This window comes from Alexandromys fortis, unplaced genomic scaffold (assembly GCF_014885135.2).
Source record: "Alexandromys fortis isolate MF-2015 unplaced genomic scaffold, M_Fortis_MF-2015_v1.1 scaffold_58, whole genome shotgun sequence".
NCBI classification, from domain to species: Eukaryota; Metazoa; Chordata; class Mammalia; order Rodentia; family Cricetidae; genus Alexandromys; species Alexandromys fortis.
The window spans coordinates 8130871-8147170 of NW_026067940.1; the positions used below are offsets into that span (position 1 = coordinate 8130871).

The 16300-nt window shown below is 45.5% G+C and overlaps 1 protein-coding gene across 1 annotated transcript; it reads left to right on the forward strand.

Moving 5' to 3' along the window:
• Nucleotides 1–1651: 1651 nt before the first annotated feature.
• C4bpb (complement component 4 binding protein beta) lies at nucleotides 1652–13468 on the forward strand. Its single transcript, XM_050147863.1, has 6 exons — nucleotides 1652–2012; nucleotides 2523–2693; nucleotides 4112–4288; nucleotides 4840–4933; nucleotides 12591–12717; nucleotides 13264–13468. Exons 1-6 carry the CDS (start codon nucleotides 1961–1963, stop codon nucleotides 13417–13419), a joined length of 777 nt encoding a protein of 258 aa, XP_050003820.1. The 5' UTR covers nucleotides 1652–1960; the 3' UTR covers nucleotides 13420–13468.
• Nucleotides 13469–16300: the final 2832 nt, after the last annotated feature.

Here is a 16300-nt window from a genome sequence, read left to right on the forward strand (position 1 = left end):
GTCTGCAGCTGGTGACTGTCAGGATCCTCTAGCAGTTCAAAGTCAGCAGGCTGTGAGAGCCATGGCTAGACATTTATTCACTGATTTACAAATATTTAATGACTGCCTATTGATTGCCAGCTGATGACTCAATCCATTTTTGGGAAGCCACAGACAAGCAGGTTAAATGTACCTTTTTAAGTTGGGGCTGGTATTAGTAGCCTTGGAGGCCGTTGAGGATGGGCTCTTCCCTCCTAGTTGACTTTTGAGCCCATCTCTTGTTTCCTTGGTAACAATAGAAAGGCAAGCACCACAGGATTTAAGTCACTGAATGAAAAGTCATTCTTGAGGTCTATTAAGGTAAAGCTACTTCTTCCTGACCAAAGTAACAGGGTCTAGGTTTTACCCTTTTCCCTGGGTGGAGCGCTTGCATTCTAAGGCTCTCCAAACATATACAATAGTCTTCTTTTAAGAGTTAGCCAGCTGAACCTGTCAGTCACCAGGCCAGGAGTCCACCCCACTCCCGCATTAGGGAATCTGATTTGCTTGATGCCCTGTGAAGGAGAGGGAAGAATAGTTAATGGGACCAGGCAGCACCCAAGGAAGAGGCGGGTGTAGACAGGGAATAAGGTAAAACCCTTGTAGAAGCCCCTCTTTCAGGCAGACTGCTTCCCTTAGAACACTGCAGAGCCCTCTGCCTTCAGAAACAGACACCTTTCCCTTCCTCTCTTCCAACCTGCCCAGAGTGAAGCATGTTTTCCCAGGTGCTCCTGGATCCCTCCTTCCTCTGAAAGTGCCCCGCCCCCAGCCCCCAGCAGCTGCTCGCCAACCTCCCCAACCTCCTTCGCAGAGGACAGCTTTACTTCTTCCTCTCCACTGCCTCCTGCCTCTCTGCAGTTACTTGTTCTACTGTTCTTTCCTTCACACTTAAAACTATTCACAAGTTTCCTTCTGACTGTTTTAAAATTCTTTTATCAGTCAGACTAAGAAGTCAAACAGGAATTCTGTTTCCCAAAAGCACTTAAACTTCCAGTCTTCAGTACTGACACAGGCCTGAGGTAGCTGGAACGTGAAAGCTGATCTGGTATGGATGGATGGACTGAGGCATTCAAAACAAGGCTGCCTTGACTCAGTGAAGGCTTGACTCAGAGCAGGGCCACACTGCTGCCTCCAAGGAAGACCGCTACCAGAGCTATTCAGAACAAGCTCTAGCTAGAACGTGGATGCCATTTCTGATTCAAGCAGAAGGCTGTCATTGCTTCTAACAACACTTCACTTTTTCCAGAACACTGTAGCATTGAAACAATGGCCTGTGGAGAAACGCCTACCACCTGAGAAAAGTCGCTCCTTCAGTTGCCTCTGGGTAGACTTTGTCTCTCTAGGCCTTTCCACTGTGACTGTGCTGCAGTGTCTGACAAACTCAGCTTCCCCATCTTGTGTCTTTGGTGCACGCATTCACAGCTTGCGTTATTTCACCTGTCCGTCAGTGCTATCCCTGGCACAGAAGAGAACTTAGAAAAGCGGGAGGAGGTGACACTCAGCTTGGTCTTCACTGGGAAAGTGCCACTGATCATTGCCCTGTTTTCTGCCCCAAAGCTGGAGAGCTGTAGGCAGTGGAGTAAACACTGGCAAATATTGACAGAAGTCAGGGTTGTCCAGGACCATTCAGCCCATGCCTGCTGGGGAAGGCTAAACCTGCAGTTCAAAGGAACTGCTCAATGGGTGTTTGTGTTTCTAGAAACTGGGACATTTCTTAAAAGTTTGAGTTTGGCAGTCTTTCGTGGTTTCAAAGCTACCGGACACACCGTCTTCTCTCTGCTGCTCTTCAGTTACAAGAAAGTCTTTATTTCACGTTTGTTCCAGGAGGAAACTGTAACTCCTTCTCTAGAAGGAAGCTGTTCTGATCGTTAAGTGGTCAGAAGGATGCTTTGGATCGAAATTACGATTTAATTTCACCCTGGGTCAAGTAACTGCTCACCAAATGCTTTGTTGGGTTGTATGCTGTCTCGTGTGGCTGATTTCTGCCTTACACGGTAAGTGTGATTTTCTTACAAGATATTTCATGTCAATGTGTGGTTTAAGAGGCAGTCTGTGTAGGGTTTTAATGAAATTTACATTTATAGTATTTATTAAAAATTCTCAATTAAAATATATGCTCTATACTCATCGGGGACCTAGTTTATATTAACGGTGATCTTGCACCCTGGGCTGGGTGGTCATAGGTGACTTGCTCTTTTTATTCTGGAACCCCCAAAAGTAACAATTTCAATATCCTGAGATGTCAACTATTAAAAACTCTAGGACTGATCTTGGGAAGGGATTGCTTATTCAGGATTGGGTATATTGTGGCTGGATTTGACTACAGTGCCGATGATCTGTTTGGGAACATAACTTCAGAAATTCTTGGAGAATGGGGGATGGGGATACACATTCCATGGAGAGAGAGGATTGGTCTAGCATAGACTTGGAGGGAGGAATACAGTGAGATGTCCTTGCAGCCAGTGATATGCCAAATGATTCCATTTCTTTGTTCCTTCCCACAGAGAGCTGTTCCGAACTTCCTCCAGTGGATAATAGTGTATTTGTTGCAAAGGAAGTAGAAGGACAGATTCTGGGGGATTTCCTATGTATCAAAGGCTACCACTTGGTGGGAAAGCAGTCTTTGGTCCTCAATATCTCAGAGGAATTGGATGTCTCCCCCCCTGAGTGCCGCTGTGAGTTTGGTTTTTCTGTTCATATCACCATCTCCTTATCCTGTTATATCCTGCTTCCTGTAGGCCATGCTAAAATTGTACAAAAAAATCAAACAAACAAACAAACAAACAAAACCCCCTCAATTTCTAGGATGCTACTGTGCGTTTCTCCCCGGTGATTCTGAGACAGGATCTAGTTACGGCAGACATCATGTTGGCCTGGAATTTGATTTGTAGCCCCCAGGGACCTGGAACTTCCAACCCCAGCCAGTGCTGGGATTTCAGGCACATCTCCAATGCCTGTCCATCAATTTACTTTAAAGAAAACTATACCCTTAGTTTATGTATCTGGTAAGTGAGAGTCTTTTTCCAGGTGACAAAACTCATTGTGTGGTCTTCCGCAATGACAGAGCATAATTTTTTCCAGATTGCTCCTGTTGTAGCTATTTTCTAATAAGCTATGTTAATTTTATGTAAACCTAACATTTTAAACTCTCTTTCATATGGAAAAATTTGCATCCCTCTCCATTGACTCCTTATTTTCAACAAGAAAGAAACAATTAAAACAGTAAGAAAAGAGAAAGTAAGACATGAATAAGTATATATATTTGGCTAGATGAAAGAAAGGGAAAGATTTACTTGAAACATAGACTTAAGATGTTTGAACAGTGTTCAGTAACGCAGTACATTGAACATGTTACTGGGCATAGCCCGTCATATGCTCCACTATGCGCAGTTCAGGTGTCAATCATCATTCTTGTGCATGACCATGTTGCGTGACATTGAAAAATGCCTGCCCATCCCAGATACGGAACTAATGACAGACTGAAGTTAAGCCTACTACCAAAGTCCAGCTTGGTGAATCAGTGAGTTTATTGAAGTTATTTCCAGAAGGATGGTGAGGGCTTACTTACAGGAGCAGAGATGACTCCAAGACAACTGCATCGCTGAAAGCCCCCCAGCTGCTATGAAGGCTCACAAAAGCTGGGAACCTGCGGCTCTCTCTACAGCTTGCAGCTGAACAGGTTGAAAAATTTCTCTCAGGCCACTCAACTGGCATGAGCAGCTCCCAGTAGTCCTTATTGCTGATATAACCTTAGGGAGGGAAGAACCTTGTGAATTTGGTCAGGTTCAGGATCTTCCAGAGGCTTCTTAGCTGTTTTCTTGCTGAATTCTTTCCCTTTAGAAGTTCCAGAGTCTTAATGAGCCTTCTTTTGAAGGCTGTAGGTCTTAAGGAGCTTTGGAGGAAATTTCCGCACAGTAGTCCACTCCTTTTTCCACAGTTATGGTACCTTGGCCTTTATGGTTTGACAATACCTATCCTTTTAGATAGACGGGCACCATTCTGTTCTGAGTTACTGTTATCTTTCGGAAGCTTGGGGACATGTGACTTTTACCTCTTCCTAGCCTCTCAGAGCACTGACTGTTCTCTTCTTCAGTGGGCCATTGTCCCGAGCCTGTACTGGGAAATGGCACGGCCAATTATTCTGGGCCTGTGAGTGCGAGAGACAAAATCACGTTTAAGTGCATTGATGGTTACATCCTCAAGGGAAGCAACTGGAGCCAGTGCCAAGAGGACCACACCTGGGCACCTTCCCTACCCATATGCCAAAGTAGTAAGTACTGATTAGTATTGTCACTCTGGGTGACTGTTGCCTTGTGCTGCCATCTTAGTATATACATCGAGTAAAAACTTCCCCTGCCATGTCAATTACTTCTCCTTCCACTGTGACCCAAATTTTCCTCGTTCCTTTCTTCCTCTTCCCTCCCCTCCTCTCCCAACTTCTGATCCTCCCGCTTTCACTTCAGGAGGGCTGGGATTGTAGGTGTGCCACCATTCTTGTTATCCGATGCTGGTGCCTGAACCCAGGGCTTCAAGCACGCGAGGCAGGCACTCTGCCAGCTGAGCCACGCCTTCTGCCCTAATTCGCTGTCGCTTGAACCCCGCTCCCGGCCCCCTGTAGCTGAGGGGGTAAGCTGGGGAAGGAGGCTTTTCCACAGATGATTATGATTTCATGAGAACAGAATGAGTGAAGGACATGCTCCTGGGTCCCACTTGTACCAGCATGAAGACGGTGGACTCTAGAGCCCACACAGCGTAGGAAGCACTGCCCTGTGAATTGCACCCGGCTCTCACAGATCTCACTCCCGGCTGTCTTCCCCTTAGGAGACTGTGACCCTCCTGGGATTCCAAACCACGGCTATTTCGAAGGAGGCTCTTTTACTTCGGGATCTGTTGTTACCTATCGCTGTCGAGAGAGGTAAGCACAGAGCACCTTCATGTCCTTGTGCGAGCACTTTCCTTCCTATTGCTGGGACAGAGCACCATGGCCAAGGCCACGTGTAGACGGAAGGGTTGTTTTGGGTCTGTGGTTCCTGAGGGTAAGAGTCCATTGCTGTAGACGGAAGGGTTGTTTTGGGTCTGTGGTTCCTGAGGGTAAGAGTCCATTGCTGTAGACGGAAGGGTTGTTTTGGGTCTGTGGTTCCTGAGGGTAAGAGTCCATTGCTGTAGACGGAAGGGTTGTTTTGGGTCTGTGGTTCCTGAGGGTAAGAGTCCATTGCTGTCACTACAGCAGGTGCATGGTGGCTGGAGCAGCAAGCAGAGAGCTCACGTCTTCAACTGCAGGCACTTAGCAGAGAGCGTGAACTCAAAATGTCATGAATCTTTAAACCCTCAAACCACCCCTCTAGTGACATAATTCCTCCGACAAGGGCACACCTCCTAAGCTTTCCCAAACAGTGCCACCAAGTGAGGATGGAGTATTCAAGTGTGGGAGATTCTGGGGGACATCTGATCCAAGCCACCACATGAGGAAAAGTGTTCATTTCTCCCGGTTATTCAACCAGTGGCCAGGCTGGGACTCGGGAGAGAAAGGAAAAGGGTCCTGCAGGGAGATAGAATTGCCATTTGTTTATATGGCATATCCCTTTGTGAGTAATTCCTACTATGGCACATACTCGCTAGACCATCTTCCTAGCATGACAGACATAGCCATGGTTGGGGCCTTCTAGGGCTACATAAGGTAATCTGTGAATGACATTACTTCATTTTGGTTTGAGAAGAGCGAACCTCTGTCAAGTGTCCATGTTGGCCAAAGAAATCTGCCCCTTTAATTTGTAGTCTCAGCACTAGGAGCTTGTGTTGGGTGATTGCAACTATTGCTCTATCGCTACTGGAATTTTGTTTTGGTTTTGGCCTTTGGTTGAGCATTCTCAGTACTTTAAGGAGGTAAGTGGGAGTCTACCTTGAATAGCTGATTCAGTTACTTAGTGTTTGATGGGTCCTGCTCCTGATGAGTCCTGATCCTATTGGGTTGAAGGGTAGATGGAAGACCCACACTGGGCCTTGGCTCCTCATCTACTGTTTCACTTCATGGTCTTGGCAAATATAATTACCTAGAAGGTCCCGTATGGAGAGTTCAGTCCAGTGGTTACTACCTCGTGGTCTTTTGGTTGACTCTTTACCTGACAAGCTTGCAGAAGTCTAGAAACAGTGTTAGCAATGTCAACTTAAACTGGGATTCCCCTGAGCCGGGTAGAGGGCTGATGTAGTGTATTTTCCGTCTGAGCTTGTGCTGTGGATATCACTGAGAAAATCCCATGTATTTTTCTTTTGTAAGTAGATACAATGTCTGTCTTGAGGGTCTCTATTGTTTTGTGATGGCCTATGTGACTGGCCTACGTGCCCCATTCAGCCATGTAACCTGGTGGGGACTTTTTCAGTGTGACCGACCTCACCATTTCCAGGTCGTTGTAAGGATAGCTGAGCAGGAACATGCTACCACATTTTTGGTTTGCGTTTTTTGTTGCCCCTCATATCTCTCCGTGGCTCTTGTCCCCACAGTGGGTGTCTGCTAATGGAGCACTGCTGACCCTGCCAGGGAGGGAGCCAAAATGGAAGGCTCTGAACATGGCCCAACTCCCTGTGCTATGACTAGGCCTGCTAGGACCTCACATTGCTAGGATCCATGCTGTGTGGCAGAATTTGGCCTCCTAAGTGCTATAAACTTGACCTTCATCAGCAGAGAAGCTTTCTGTCTTTCAGTAGTAGGTTGCTGCCCTCTGTTAAGGTGATTTCACTTTGCCCATCCACCAATTTATCATTGCTTCTCTTTCCTTCACTGATGAGTGTGGTCCAACATTTCACTGGGCATAGTCACGCCTTCTTTGCTGTGGAAGAATCCTTTTGTACATTGTAAAAATGCATTGCTGTCATTGTTAATAAAAAGTTGATTGGCTGTAACTAGTCAGGATTTTCAGTGCAGAGAGAATGCTGGGAAGAAGAAGGGCAGGGTCTGAGGGTCTTGAGCCAGACCAGAAGAAGCAACATGGGAAGTTTGTAGATGAGATAAATGTGCCTTGGGGCAGCACATAGGTTAATACCTACTAAGAAATTAACTTTGATTAGGAAATAGATTAATTGGATATATGAGCCATGGGGTCATGATGGGGGAACCCACAGAAACGCTGACCTGAGCTTGTGGGAGCTCATGGACTCTGGATCAACAGTTAGAGAGCCTCCATGGGACCAACCAAGGCTCTCTGCATGTGTGTGACAGTTATGTAGCTTGGTCTCTTTGTAAGGCTCCTAACAATAAGATCAGGATTTGTCTGTGGCACTTCCCTGGTTTTTGGGAACCTGTTCCGTATGCTGGATTACCTTACCAGCCTTGATGTGAAGGGAGGAGCTCAGTCCTGCCTCAACTTGCTAGGCCATGCTTTGCTCAAGCCCGTGGGAGGCCTGCTCCTTTCTGAATGGAGGTGGAGGAGGAGCGGAAGGGGAGGGGCGTAGATGGGAAGTGGGGGGTCTTGGAGGAGAGGAGGGAGGGGAAACTGTGGTCAGTATGTAAAATAAATATAAAAACATGTTTTTTTTTTTAAAAAGAGCTGGCTGGAGACAAGCTTAAGCTATTGATTGAACATTTATAATTAATATTAAGTCTCTGTGTGGTTATCTGGGAGCGGCTGGTAGTACAGAGCTGATCAGGGTCCCAGAGATAAACTCTACCCACACTTCTTCTGTTGGTAATTAATGGGGGTACCTACGCTGTTGGAGTTCTCTACTGAGGGAGAATGTGCTATCTACATATCTAAGATAGTCTCACTTAACCCAAGTAGTTATCAGCGCTGTGCCCGACTGTGGCTGGGTCCACCACTAATGTATCTAGCCTCCAGTGTCTTGACAACAGCTTCTGGGTCAATGGGTTTTGTGGCTATTAAGACTTCATAAGTAGTACACCATTGTTTTCCCAACAGACACATGCATGGTCAGGACATTATTGGGTGTGAACTATCTTCACACCCTGTACTTGCTCCATCTTGTTTTGCTTCCTGAAATGTCGTGGAATAAGCTTCTGTACAGCCTCATACCTCTTGCTTGGCATTTGAACTGTAGCGTGTCCTTAGGTGGGAGGGACCAGCTATGGGAGGGAAGCCCTCTAGTCGTCAAGTAGCCCTACAAATTTCTGATTTGCTTAACCTAGACAAGAGGGAGGTTTGTGCCTCTGTGCCTTGTCTGTTACATCTGTGGCAATACTTCCTTTTTATCGTAATAGACGACACTCAAATATTTCATAAACAATCCAGGTCCTTGGACCCTGTTTGGATTAATGTCTCCTCAGTGTAATGCAATATTTGAACAGTTGATGGTTTGGTCCATTCCGCTAGGTCAGATATTGCTATCCCATGTCATATTGTGAAACTGTATAAATAACACTGGAGAAACGTGGTGAAAGTCCACCGATGGCTTTCCTAGATGAAGACAAAACATTCTTGCCTTTCACTACTATATGAGAGCTGAAGAAATCACTGGACAAATACAGAACATAGAACACAATGGTGATGGCCCAGTTGTGTTTCCAAGACTTAAACAGTAGAGCAGTGTTAAAGTATGGCCAAATACTGAAAGACACTTAAGGAAATGTTTCAACATCCTTAGTCATCAGAGAAATGTAAATCAAAACAACTCTGAGATTCCATCTTACACCTGTAAGAATGGCCAAGATCAAAAACACTGATGATAAATTATGCTGGAGAGGTTGTGGGGAAAAGGGAACACTTCTGCATTGCTGGTGGGAATGCAAGCTGGTACAACCCCTTTGGATAACAGTGTGGCAATTTCTCAGAAAATTAGGAAACAACGTTCCTCAAGACCCAGTAATACCACTTTTGGACATGTGTTCAACTATGTTCATAGCACCTTTGTTTGTCATAGCCAGAACCTGGAAACAGCCTAAATGTCCCTTGACCGAAGAATGGATAAGGAAAATGTGGTACATTTACACAATGGAGTACTACACAGCAGAAAAAAATGACATCTTGAATTTTGCAGGAAAATGGATTGAGTGAGGTAACCCAGACACAGAAAGACCATTATCACATGTACTCACTCATAGGTGCTTTTTAAACATAAAGCAAAGAAAACCAGCCTACAAATCACAATCCCAGAGAATTTAGACAACAGTGAGGACACTAAGAGAGACTTACATAGATCTAATCTACATGGGAAGTAGAAAGTAAAAAAGACAAGATCTCCTGAGTAAATTGGAAGCATGGGGACCTTGGGGGAGGACTAAAGAGGGAGGGAAGAGGCAGGGAGGGAAGAAGAGAAAAATGTAGAGCTCAACAAAAATCAAAAAAAAATACTTAAAAAGTATGGCCAACTACATCTTAATGTTTCCAGTAACCAGTTGTCTTAAACTATGTCCCATCAGGCTTTTGGATAGGACATGGCAACAAACTAAAGGATAGTGATGTTGACTCTCCCCAGTTCATGGATTGTTTCTAATATCTCTTGGTGCTCCCCCATACCTTTAGAAAATACTGGAATATGGTTTTGGACTCAGCGAGGTCACTGGTATGGTTTCTTGAGATTGGCTCTATGGCCAAGACTTGTTTGTTGCCTTGCACCTTTTCCCATGGTAGTTTGCAAACACTTTCCCCATAACATGTCCACTCTCACAAAATATTCAGGGATAATGGTATAGACCTGGGGCATATGACCCAGTCTCAAAGTGAGCGCTGGTGCTATTTGTCCACTGGAGCTCTTAGTTCATGTTAAATGGTTCTTAAATATCCGGGTTTCTAGAAATGTGCATTTTTGACACTGGTAGCTCTCTGCATAGTGACTTTTTCTGTGCTACAGGGAACTAGTATGCAGCCAACTCTATATGAGGAGTCTGTTTCAGGGATGCGGAACCTTGGAAGAAGTCTCTAGTCTCTCTTTTCTCCAGAACCAGAGGCTCACTATACTGTCTGGCTCAGGGGAAACCTTGTCTCTCATGGCATTTCCAACTAGAGGATGGGCCCAGATTTTCTCTTTTATTTCTTTCTCTTTTTTTTTTTTTTTGGTTTTTTGAGACAGGGTTTCACTGTGGTTTTGGAGCCTATCCTGGAACTAGCTCTGTAGACCAGGCTGGTCTCGAACTCACAGAGATCCGCCTGCCTCTGCCTCCCAAGTGCTGGGATTAAAGGTGTGCGCCACCACCGCCCAGCTCTCTTTTATTTCTTTACACACACATGGGTGCCTGTTCTGGAGTTCTAAAGGTACACGCTGTCTTAGGAGTTTCGAGTCTTTTCTTGAGGGAGTTGATTTCCAAAGTTTTATCATCCAAATTTGGCCACTTGTCTGTTTTTTTTAAAAGTGCATTGCTGCCTGATGATTTCATGCACGTAAATCATGCATTCTCATCATTTTCTTGCCCCCCTTCACCTCCTCTCACTCATCTGTCTCCCACTCCCACCAAATTCCTTCTTTCCAACAAGTTTCCCTCACACTCCTGTGTTCCCTCTGAGTTTAATCAGGGCTGTTTGCATCTGGGAGACTTCCCGGGCCACCCTCTTTCACCGAGTGGCCCTCTAGTCTCTGCCACTTCCACATTTACTTATTCAGAGTACAGCGCACCCCCTTTGTCTCTGTCTCCACCGAATCTGTCTGAGCTCCCTTTGGTATTGTTAGCATAGCACAGCAACCACGTGAATATCGGAGCTCATACCTGACTGGAGGTACCCAGTGCAAGACGCCATTTCTCATCTCTGCTTTACAAGTCATTATAAGCACCAGATAGAGTCAGAACACACATTGCATGTTTCATACCAAGTCTCTTCACACATCACTGCAGTTCCTCTGTAGATGTCTCTATTTCCCTTGGTATGGGAATGCCTTTGGACTTGGACCAAATATGTCTAATGGCCGTCGTTAACCGCACTGCTGGGAGCTCTGCAGTTACACTACATGGCTGACGGTTGCTGTTGCTCAGTCCCGCAGTCTCAGCAGGAGGCCCACGTTCTGTTTGTGCTTGAGCTTGGCTCTCAGTTCCACTAATGCTAGAGGAGTGGAGGGTGTTTTAGGAGGATGCGGGCAGCTGAGGCAGGCAGATTGAGTCCTCCTTATCTTCAGGGCATCTCCGCAATCGGTCTTCTGAGTCTCGGTAGTCTGCTGCAGAATCACACTGTGAACTTGCGTCTGCCAGCTCCAGCTTCTTTGCTGATGACTTGTGCCGATCTGGCATCTCTTCCTAACTTTAGTTCTTCCTTGTAATCTTTCCACTCATCAGCCGTGTTATTTCTTTGTTGATGGCTTCTTTGAGCCAGCACGATTGTCACACATCGGCTGCTGTGGCCACTCAGGTTTCCTTTTGCTTTCCCACAACTGATTTGTTGGTTGCCTTCAACTTGGCTAGCAATCTTTCTTGGACTTTTGAGGTCTCCATGTACTCACAGGGTGCTTCCCGTAAATCACATAATGGAGACACACTAAATCACATAGGTGGTGTAGGACAGCCTAGGATTTCTCTGGTAGAACCCATGTCTGCATTCAGAATTTCACGACCCTGTTCCCTCTTGGAATTTTGCTGACAAAACTGATTTTATGAAAACCCTCCTACGGAGGGCCTTGGAAGTTTTAGGGGTGACAACTATTTTATGAAAATCCTCCTACAGAGGGCCTCAGAGACTTTAGGGGTGACAACTATTTCGAGATAGCAAAGAAAGAAATCAGAGGACTCAGTGGGAGTTTGGGCATCTTTGATTATCAAGCAATCCTTGGTAGCATAGGGCCACACCAAGCGAACAAGCATAGCAGCACCTGTATCCAGAGGGAAGAGAGGGAAGTCGGATTCCGGTACTCTACACGGCAGTGACTAACTTCTCATGGGTGTGATCCGCTTGTCTAGCAGGCCTTGCCTTCCTGCTCTGTCTTCTGTCTCCAAAGGAGAGAAATGGCCAGAATCCACCTCCCCCACAGGTACGCCTACAGTCTGAGAACGCCTGCGGGAATGGAGTTGCTGACTGTCTCAGATACAGATAATTGAATATTTCCCACAGAGTCCAAGAGCAGAAACCGTAAAGAAACCAGAAATGTAATGATTTAGATTTTGGACTCTTAAAGCACTGTAACAAGGGCTGGCCCTCCTTCAGGTGGTCTGGACTCCCTCCTTGATGGGTTTCCTGCCCTTTCTTTCTCTTGACTTAATCCAGGTCATATAACTTCATCAGCCTTTGAATCCCACTTTTAGTTCCCTTCTGTTTCCTGATCACACACTACCGTTCTCATTTATCCATTCATCTACGCTTGCATTTTAGACCTTAATACAGATGCCTGTTTAGGTTATGATTGATCAACCACTTCTTCCCTCGTCTGCCCCCCCCCCAAAAAAAAAACCCACCGGCCCTGAAATTCACACTTTCCTCCGTGTTATTCTGGGTTGACTCATTCCTTGGGTTTGCCCATCATTTCAGGAGAACTGTTTTATTTCCTGGCTGTTTTGTTAGGACGGAGATAACTTAAGCATACACTAAGGCTCAGGGGCAGGAAAGTGGATTTAATCAGTTTGAAACACTGAAAACAGCGACACAAAACCTGTCTCCATCACTCACCTCAGAAGCTGCAGAGGCTAAGTGTTGTTCTGGCATCTCCAGGTACCACTTAGTGGGCGCACAGAAGCTGCAATGCATTGATGGGGAGTGGAACAGTTCGTACCCTACCTGTGAGCCCATTCAGGAAGCCCCCAGACCGGCTGAGCAGATTGCACTCGAGAAAGCAATTGTAAGTAGGGGCTATTTTCCATTTTGTTCTTAGCTGCGGTCTCGGGCCTGGCATTGCTCTTAGCATATGCTTAGTGAATATCTGTTCAGTGCTGGGTAATGCTTTTGAATGGGTTAACCTTGGCCTGATTGCGGAAGGGGCCTCATGGAATACTAACTCATGTTTCTAGATAGCATTCCTGTTCATCGCCATTATCAAAGCATCTCACAAATCCTTCCTATGGGGTTTATTGAAAAGAAGGTATAGAATTGTACTCAGTGCCTGAGATCTCTAAGTGCTGGCCGCAGTGAGAAGCTGCTCCAAGTCTAGATTCGAATACATTCTGAACACATTGAACACATTTATTTTCCTTCAGACTAACTTTGGCCTGTATTTATTCTTGGAGAAATATTAATGACTATATTTAAACCAGAAAATGTAAAGGACTGATCATGTCGAGGACTCAGACCCTCATGAAGTTCCCTGGGTTTGCAGCTTCTTGGTTTCAGAGTAGAGAGCTGAATCTCAGGTCTCCATTTGTAACTTTAAAAGTTTTCCTTTCCCTAGCTTGCCTTTCAGGAGAGCGAGGACCTCTGCAGTGCCACGGAGAACTTTGGGAGAAGACTAAAGGAAAGCGGACTAACGATGGAGGAACTGAAGTATTTCCTGGAGATGAAGAAAATTAAGTTGAAGGCAGATTTTTTGCTGAAATATCATAGCTAAGCAAAATGGTAACCGAAATGCACCTGTGAATAAACTACTCCTGAAGGTGCTTGCAGGTTGTTCCTTACTGAGCTGAAATGGCAAGGTCATGTGACCGTACAGTCGATGTAGTGTGTGTACTCTGGGGGCATGCATGGGGATTTGACTTAGAATGTAGAAGGGCCGGCACGGGGGTTGTCTGCTCCAGACCAGAGTGGCAGCATCTAGTGCAGGATGCTGAGCTTGATTCTTTGGCTGTGTGGAGATTAAGAAATTATGTGCCTGATCTGAGTGTACCTCACATAAGACATGGATTATTAGTCAAAAAATCTGAGACAAGAACTAACCTTTCATTCTGGAAAAATTTACTTACAACAATTACGTCTTTAAATTCACCTATTGAGTCCCATACAGCCCCCCTCACTAGAGATGATTGCCAGTGCTATTGGTTGTTCAGACAACTTGATAGTAAGTCCCTATTGCTGGCATCACATACCTATGGCATATTACATGAAGAAAATCATCTGGTATTTAACTGCAAGCTTCATCCCTTCTGGGTAGTATTCACAGTGCTGGAAGAGGTGCTATACATGCTCCCAGAGGAGACAAGTAATCATTAATATATCCTTTAGCTATGAACCTGCAAGCTATAATATACAAGATATGCCCCTTGGTATAATAGTGGCACAAACGTTAGGGGAATAACCAACCGCTTTTTGATTGACTTTAAGACCTATTTCATGAGATGGAATCCCTGACACCGTGTAAGTAACCAAGACCATGAGACTAGATGGGTCCTAGGTCCAATGGGAAAATGTACAACAAATATTTTGCCAAAGTGTGTGACTCGGGTTGGCTTGGATGAAACATGAGCAATGGTGAAGGATAGGGAGGTTAGTTAAATCCAGCTAACAGCGAGTTTTAGAATGTTTATTAGAGAATTTGCACTTCGTTTTTAGGCAGAAATACACATGGTTTCCAAGCAGTGAAATGAGAACACACAGAGGATGATTTCTGACAGTGGCAAGGAAAAACGTCCGTAGCGTGGGTGCAGGTGGAAAATAATTGAGAAGGAGAAACAATAAAGGGTTACTGCAGTGGTTCAAGTATGTGCCCCAAAGCTCGTGTTCGAGATGACTCCAATGGGGCTTCTATTGCTGTGATGAAACGCCATGACAAAAAGCAAATCGGGAAGGAAAGGGTTAATTTGGTTTACACTTCCATTCAGTGTATCACTGAAGGAAGTCAGGGCAGGAACTCAAGCAGGTCTGGGACCTGGAGGGAGGAGCTGATGCAGAGGCTGTGGAGGGGCACTGCTTACTTGATGTGGGGTTCCCTTCTGTATGCTGTGAATATGTTTTTATTACCATTGGTTAATAAAGAATCTGTTTGGGCCTATGGCAGCACAGAATAGAGCAAGGTGGGAATTCCAAGCAGATGGAGGAGAAAAGAAAGCAGAGGCAGCGAGACTTTTTGTAGCCGCCAAAGCAGACAGACACCTGATGGAACCTTACTGGTAAACCACGAACCTTGCGGTAAAATACAAGATAACAGAAACTGGTTAATTCAGGATGTAAGATTTAGTTAATAAAAACCTTGAGCTAACAGGCCAAGCAGTGTTTTAGATAATATAGTTTCTGTGTGATTACTTCCGGTCTCGATGGCCAGGAACAAACAAATGGCCTCCACTTATACTTTTCTTAATTGAGCTCCTCCCTCTCAGGTGATGCCCTGACTAACTCCTGCCTTTTTATCATAGGAAAAGGAAGGAAATGTTATTATTTTGCTGACCTTCCCTGTCACCTGTGTACCCTGTCCCTTTAAGAGACAAGTTCCGCCCACTCCCAACCTCCCTCCCACTTCCAGCTGGGGCAAGCAGATCTCCCCCTTTCCCCACTTCTCTTTCCCCTCCATAACTCACTAAATAAACTCTAAAACCAAACTCACTCTTTGCATGATTTATCTGTCTGTCTCTCACCTGCCAGGGTCTCTCACCTGCCAAGGGGACCTGCTGCTGCTCCACTGAAGCCTTGGGTGGCCCACTGCTGCCCCTCGTGGATCGGGTCTTCCTCCCCCCATGTGTTTATAAACAATAACACAGAGTTTTATAGATGCACAGTTGTTAAGTTGCATATGCGGATACACATAGATACACATACAGAGTTAAAGCTAGCTCACATTCACACACTAAAAATGAAAAGTGAGCAAGAGGAAGCTGGCTTCTCCATCTCTGACTCACACTGTGTGACAAGTAGACAGACATGCGCAGGTCTTTGGAACAAAGAAAAAAGTGGAGAATCAAAGCTACTAGTGAAAAGCACATTTGTAAAGGGGAGAGAGCTGTTAGAGGCAAATAGAATCCCTGTGTAGGGGTAGACTATGGTGCTGCCTGGATTGGGGAGAAACCACATGAGTCTGTGGCTCCTCCCAGTCCCAACCTGGTGAAGTGGTGGCTGGGCACATGGTCACTCACAGCAAAGATGGCAGATAGGTCTTCTGACCTTCCCTCTTTGCCCTTAGTTAAGATGGCAGTGGTCACATGGTTGCCCATAGTAAAGATGAAGGTTAGGTCATCTGACCTGCCCTCTTTGCCCTTAGTCAAGATGGCAACAATCACTGGTCACCCATAGCAAAGATGGTGGTGAGCCCATCTGCCCTGCCCTGTGCCTGCCCATGTGTTGCAAGGCAGTTAGAATCTATGTGTCTCTTAGAGCAGTTGAGCAACAGACTCACAGGAAGCATGAAACATACATTTAAAACAGAATCACATCTGTGTGGTCACACACATTCTTTCATACATGAAGTAGACAGGAAAATTCCCCAGCATAAACTGCCAGCCCACCCTCCAGGCTGGATGGTACAGCGGTGACAGAGACAGGATAGAAGAGAGAGAGAGAGAGAG

Excerpts from the sequence above, each read along its gene's own strand:
- C4bpb (XM_050147863.1), top strand. The coding sequence starts at position 1,961 with ATGCTTTGTTGGGTTGTATGCTGTCTCGTGTGGCTGATTTCTGCCTTA. Across the intron at positions 4,289-4,839 it reads CCTACCCATATGCCAAAGTA|GAGACTGTGACCCTCCTGGG; the intron begins GTAAGTACTGAT and ends TCTTCCCCTTAG. Across the intron at positions 4,934-12,590 it reads ACCTATCGCTGTCGAGAGAG|GTACCACTTAGTGGGCGCAC; the intron begins GTAAGCACAGAG and ends TGGCATCTCCAG.